Here is a 6,923-nt window from a genome sequence, read left to right as displayed (position 1 = left end):
TCCCTCCCTCTCTCTCTCTCTCTCACACACACACACACACATACACACACACACACACACACACACACAGAGACTTTGCCATCAACACAATCCCACCCCCACTTTCTCCTCTCACCACATCGTCTTTGGGTTTGGTGGTCCCTAGATAGCTCTTCCTCTTTGCTTAACTCCTTACTTTTCCTTTAGACTGAAGTGCACGTTTCTGCAGGACAGCTTCTGCAGCAGCCCCACTTACAGGTACTCAGTAGTTCTCCATTGTCAGTCTTACCACTTACTGCACTAATCTGCAGTTCTTTGATTCTCACGTATCCTTTACTAGCCTAAAACTCCCTAAGTCTGCAGCACCCCCACCCTCAACTGATGCTTCCAAGCTTGACATCTCCAAGGATGCATGGAAGAAAATGGAGGACCCTACAAAGAACCATGGCAACTGGGTGACAACTTGTGTATATAACAAAGTCTTCTTGAATGATTCAGGTAATACAGGGCAAGAACTCCAACCTCTACAGTGTTCTTTCTTTTGGAGCTTAATTTAAAGTGGCATATTAGGGCTCAAGCCCAGGCTCGCCTGCCTGAAAGAAAAACCATCCACTTGTAAGCATAGAAGACAGAGTGAGCTTCCCCATGAGTCCCAAATCTGTGCCTGTTTTGTTTTTTGTTTTTTCCTTTTCCTTTTCAATGTACAGTTCAACACAGAAGCTTGCAAACCAACAAAGCAGAGGCAGCCAACTTCTTACTAGCCTTTCTGGGAAAGGTCTTGCATATATCTCCTCTCACAGATTTGTAAAACATTAAAAAACAAACAAATCATGGGCTGGAGAAATGGCTCAGTGGTTAAGAGCATTGATGACTGCTCTTCCAGAGGTCCTGAGTTCAATTCCCAGCAACCACATGGTGGCTCACCACCATCTGTAATGGGGACCTGATGTCCTCTTCTAGTGTCTGAAGCACAGTGTACTCAAAAACATGAAATAAATAAATAAATCTTAAAAAAAACAAAATAAACAAACCAACAAAAACCAGTGAATCAAGTACCTCTGTGGGAAGCTGCCTAAGGCTGCTGAAGGTTACAAGGTTCCTCTGCCCTCCCAAAGGCTGGTCCTCTTAGGTGGTACAAACATGCCTTACTGGAGAATCAGGGCAATTCCATTTGCATTCAATATGAGCCTTTTTAACTTTAACTTCTCAAGCCCTTATTGACTAATGGAATGGCATGACTACTCAAAACACATAACTACTCAAAACACCTAACTCCTTGCCTGGCATTTTATATTACTGTTGGTCCAGCCTTTAAGAGTCCCAAGGTCAGACTTTCTGTTATGGAAATGGAGAGACAATGTGACTGACCCAAGTTCACAAAAGCAGTAACCAGAAGAGCCAACAGTTTAAATGCAGCCCTGTTTTCTTTGTACTCACTATGTTTCTTGCTCCCCTCCACCCAAGCAGCCTACTGTGGGCACCTTAGAAAGCAATGTATTTAAAGAGCAAGCTTTCAATTCTAAGACTATGCAGTTTAAGAACATCAAGCAATGCTGCATCAGAGTGGAAGAACTAGAGCCGAGTCAAAAAAAATTTAATGATGAAGCGAAGAAGAAGTTTCTTCTAATGGTAGCAATACTTGTGACACTTCACACATTCCCAATTGAAGTTATAAAACCACTGAAGGGACCTAAGAGATACTTCTCCAAAGACAAACCAATGACCAAGATGCTCATAAAAAAATGCTCGTCACTAGCTATCGGAAATGTGTCATAACCACAATGAGGTGCCACTACAGATACTAGGGAGGCAGCATTAGAAGAGCCAATACCAAGTGTTGACAAGAAGCCCTCATGCATAGCTAAACTGAATGCAAAGCACCTGGTCTCTGTGGTAAACAATCTTGGCAGTTCCTTAAAAGGTCAAAGGTAGGTAGTTACTCAGAACTGAAACCTAAGCATAATTTGTGCACAAGAGTTTGCAGCAGCATAGGCTCATAGTAGCCAAGAAGTAAAACAGCACATGTGCATCAGCTGATGACTTTTAAAGCGATGCAGCCATGTGTAGGAACAGCCATAAGGAAGGAAGCACTGATACTTGCTCCAACATGGATGAGACTTGAGATATGACACCAAGTGGAAGCCATCACAAAAGACCATTTACTGTATTCCATTCATAGGAGGTACCCAAAGCAGGAAGTCCATAGGGACAGAAAAATAAATGGTGTCCTAGGGCTAGAGAAATGTCTATGGTGATGCTGTCTGAGGGACTTTCTTTTACTGACTGATGAAAATGTTCTAAAATTGATTTTGGTAATGGGTGCCCTATTTGATAAAAATCCTAGAAACCATAGAGCCAAACACATTACGTGTCTAAGTACATGGCCCAAGTACTCAGTAAAACTGGATATCTGTGAGTTCAAGGCCAGCCTGGTCTACACAGTGATTTCTAGGTCAGCCAAAGCTATATAGTGACATGTATCTCAAAAACAATAAATAAAAAATAAAGAGTCTTTAAACTTCACCATAAGGTACACCTGCAATAGTAGGTATTTATTAGTTTACTTTAAACCAAATCTCTTTTGAGATAATACATTTGAGGGCAAATGCATTATGTGGTAGAGAATGAGTGTGACTTCTCATTCTTTTGCCTCTACCTCCCAAGAACTGGAATTATAAGCATCCGCCACCTTGCCTGGTTTTTCTGTGGTGCTAAGGATCAAACTCAGAACTCTGTGCATTCTAGACAAGTATTTTACTAACTGAGCTACATCGCCAACTCAAAACCAAACCTTCAATGATTGACAGAACTCTAATGGCTTTGTAGAAGTACATTATTATCTCTAAATATTCTTCAGAGATAGCTTACAATTACTTTTAATTTTTGGACTTAAACATAAAGAAATAATGCTATCAACTTCAACAAAAACATGTCTAGGGATGGACCCAGACATGTTCTCACTGTCATTGTCAATCCACTTAAGAAAGGGACTAAAGAGATGGCTCAGTAGTTAAGAGTTATCTAGAGCCATGGCATCTGTCCTAACAGGGCCTGGCTTCAATTCCCAGAACTCAGTCACATGGTATCTCACATTGTCTGTAACTCCAGTCCCAGGGAATCCATGGGCACTGAATGTATGGTGCACCAGACATATATGGGCACTGAATGTGTATTATGCACCAGACATGTATAGGCCAAACACTCACACATGTAAAATAAGGGTTGAGGGGAACCTGGGGAATATGGTCAAAGAACATCACAAGCTTACACAAAAATGTCTAAGAAACCCACTGCTGGGACTGGGGAGATAGGTCAGTACAGTGCTTGCCACACAAACACAAAATCCAGCACTCACATGAAAAGCCAGGCCATGACTGTGCTTATAACCCCAGCACTGGGGAAGTGGACACACAGGCAGCTCCTGGAACTTGCTAGGCAGCAAATCTATCCAGGCAGCAAGTCTATACTAGTCAGCAAGCTCCAGATCCCTGTTGCAAAAAACAAGGTGGGGACCAGAAAGATGGCTCAGCGGGTAAAGCCGCCTGCTGCCAGCCCTGATATCTGAGTCAAATTCCCATGACCCGGATGGTAAAAGAGCCAACTCCTGTAAGTTGTCCTCTAGCCTCCAAATGTATACAGACATAATGAATACACATATATAGACAAAAATACATAAATACGTAACTTAAAAAACAACCTAGGAATAAGGAAGATGGCTTCTAGGCAACAACTCCAGGATTGATCTCTGTCCTCCACACACAGACAAAACCACTACATACACTGAATATGTGTTGATTAAGAAAAGAGGAAGAACCCCAGAACTGTTGTTCCCCCTTCCTTCACCAGCAGGAAGCTCCATCTGGGTAGGATTTTCCATGTTTTCACTGTATATCCTTGGTGGCTAGAGCCTTACCTGGCACATAAAAGAGGAACAAATATTATTTGCTCATAAAATCATGCTCTAATCGACATTAGAACCAAAGGAAAAAAAATAAATCTTACTTGATGATTCATGTATGTGTATATCTATGCACATATGATTGTTTAAATGCAGACTAACGTAGACTCTTTTGTCATTTCAGCTGCTGGAGCACAGTAAAGCTAAATTCTCAGAGACACGGGCATGCCATGCTGATAGTAGAGATGGAACATAACTTATTCAAGCTTGTTCTTATTTCCTGATCCATGTGTATTCAAAAGATATTTTATTTAATAAAAACTTACACCTGTAAGTAATAGATTGACTATAACAGAAGGCTTAACCTGGAATACATGGATGGTCTTGGGAGCTCATAAGTCCCTAAAATTGTATGCAAAATCCTAACATGTGTACTGGCATGTGTATTTTTTTGGTGAGAGAGTTCATTAAGTTTAATCAGATTCTTAAAGATATCTATGACCCAAGAGAAGTTAAATTTTCCCTTAGCTAGGAACAGTCACAAAGTGGTTGAAACACATTTGTACAATCAAATGCTATCCAACAGCTCCATCTATGGGTGGGTAACTTTCACCGAGGTCTCAGGGATGCTCCCCTCCTGCTGAGACTTTCAGTGTCTCAAGTGTGGGTTTATCAATCACAGCATCACAACTTCTTCTCCCCAGGTATAGACGCAGAATTAGGATGCTACTGATAAATTCTACTTACAGTACTTCAGCACCAAAAATTGGGCAGTTATGCTGATAAATGTATATACAGTTCAACATTTGTCAGTCTTAAAATGCTTATTTATAGTGAAATTCATATAAAACCGTTAAAAACTTTTCTATTTACACTCTTTAAAAATGAAAAGTATAGTTTCCTTTGCCACTTGTCAAAATTCTTACCCTCCCATCCCTTCATTCTACTTGTGATAGACAGCAATCACAAGACCAAACCAGTAAGTAGACAAACTGTACCCTAAAAAAGTAAAAACTTACAAACATTACATTTAGAACTGTAAGTGAACATTTTCATACATTTCAAAGGATTTAAACCAAAGTAACTAAAGGTTGTTTTCAAAGTCTCAGTCCAACATGGATGTGCAACTTCGGTGTCGAGAAAGCATCAAATGAGCGAAGCGTTCATTCTCATTAACACGACTGAACATTTCCTTTGGGCTTAGAAATGTCTTTTCTTGCTTCCTGACCAAACCTTCTCTAATCCATCTTCTTAGGGGGTGGGGATGGGGGTGGGGGAAGGCGGATCCAGCTTCCCAGGACATGTAGGAGAAGGGATTTGGCCTGCTTGAAAACATTTACATTAAATAAATAGACAAGTGTGGAATACCACAATAAATTAGTATACAACCAAGGAACACATGTACAAGCCACCCCAAACACTTCCCGGTCAGCAAGCTGATGTTTACCCTCCAGCAAGGACTCTTTAATGCCAGAACTTTCCTAGGTATTCATAAACTAATCATGAACTGAGCAAATGTAAAATGTTAGCCAAATCAACATTTCCAGGGATTTGCAAAAACAAACACGATTTTAAAAAAACTGTTCAGGTACATCATTTCAAAAATACAAACTCTTCAGAGTCTCCTTTCTTTTCCTTTTTCAACGGCATCTGCTCAGTGGAAAGCAGCCAAGCACCACTCACAGGAAAGTCTCTTCCCACTCCCTAGCACCAACAAGGTGCCAGGCTCTACGGGGTGCATGGTTTCCTTTGCTATTTTTTTTTTCTTTTTCTTTCTATTTTTTTTTAAAGTACATCCCTCTGTGAGTTGAATCTTGTTAAAATGCTGCTCCTGCAGCAACATCTCATTGAAACACTGTGTTTCTAGGTCCCAGCCTAAGTATGAACAAAGTGCTTTTTTTTCACTATAACAAATTGTAAGTTTCCCTGGACACTTGGTAACCAAGCAGGCTCTAAAGTGCACTCCAGGGTCTGCACACTAGGACCGTTCTACAGCGCTCTGAGAGGGGCTGGGCTCAGTCCCATCCTCTGTGCTGCTGTCTACATCCTGCTCCATGGCTGTCTCGTCGTCATCTAGCTGCTGACTGGTGAAGTTGTTCAACTCAAGAAGCCCACTGGGCTCCACCACCACGTTGGAGCTGGAGTGACAAGGAATAGCATACTGGGGAATGGCCTGGAAGAGAAAATGCACAAGAGAATGTTTACAGTGGAAGAGGTAACAGGAGAATCTATCCCTCCCCACCCCAAGCACAGAAAACAGAAAGCTGGCATGTACTGGACAACCTCTATGACAAGCACTGTGCTACATCTCCCATGCCAGTCTACTGCATCCACGATAATGTTGGGTGGAAACTATCACTACCATGCAACAAGTGAGGAAATAAGAGGTACAAAATGTCCTCAAGGTCACACAGCTGTCAGGGTTAATGCTGGATCCAACCTCTAGTCCCACACAACTCAAACTGTGTCTTTCTATTCCCTTAGGCCTCTTCTAACAAAGAAGGACAAATTCAGAAGGCAGGCTTTTTTCCCGTTTGGTTTGGTTTGGTTTGGTTTGGTTTGGTTTGGTTTGGTTTGGTTTGGTTTGGTTTGGTTTGAGACAACCTTGGCTGTCTGTCACTCCATCTGTAGAACAGGCTGGCCTTGAACTCAGAGATCCACCTGCCACTGCTGGGAATATGCACCTTCACACCCAGCCTGAATTGTACTATATTCTTGTTCTTCATCTTTAGGATAAGTGATTGGTTGGTGACAATGTATTTTAAGCCTCTTTGGTGGTTCAAAGAGGAAATGATTTGTTTAGTCATAGCGCAATCACCTTTATAACAATGGTGAAAGTTTTCAATATAAGAAAATGCCAAAAGTCTGCCATTTAAGCAACTAAAAAATATTCCTAGGTGACTCTTAGGGCCTCTTGCTAAGACTTATGATTCTTGCTAAGACTACCAGATTCTTTTTTTCATCATAACATTGTTTGTGGAGGGGGTGTGGCAGAGACAGGGTCTCATGTATCCCAAGCTGGCCCTCATGAACAGACTATGTAGCT

At 41.4% G+C, this 6,923-nt stretch overlaps 1 protein-coding gene across 12 annotated transcripts in view; it reads right to left on the bottom strand.

The window, feature by feature from the left end:
* Window positions 1-4,150: 4,150 nt before the first annotated feature.
* Window positions 4,151-6,923, bottom strand: part of Emsy (EMSY transcriptional repressor, BRCA2 interacting) — a 71,217-nt gene continuing 68,444 nt past the window's right edge. For all 12 annotated transcript variants that reach the window (XM_028770621.1, XM_028770624.1, XM_028770623.1 and 9 more), the window contains one exon: window positions 4,151-6,050. In XM_028770621.1, coding sequence (XP_028626454.1) covers window positions 5,856-6,050 — 195 coding nt within the window. In that variant the 3' untranslated portion in view covers window positions 4,151-5,855. The remainder of the gene's footprint in view (window positions 6,051-6,923) is intronic.

Source organism: Grammomys surdaster, unplaced genomic scaffold (genome assembly GCF_004785775.1).
Source record: "Grammomys surdaster isolate TR1022 unplaced genomic scaffold, NIH_TR_1.0 203, whole genome shotgun sequence".
Classification (NCBI taxonomy): Eukaryota; Metazoa; Chordata; class Mammalia; order Rodentia; family Muridae; genus Grammomys; species Grammomys surdaster.
This window is presented reverse-complemented; position numbering and strand designations above follow the sequence as displayed.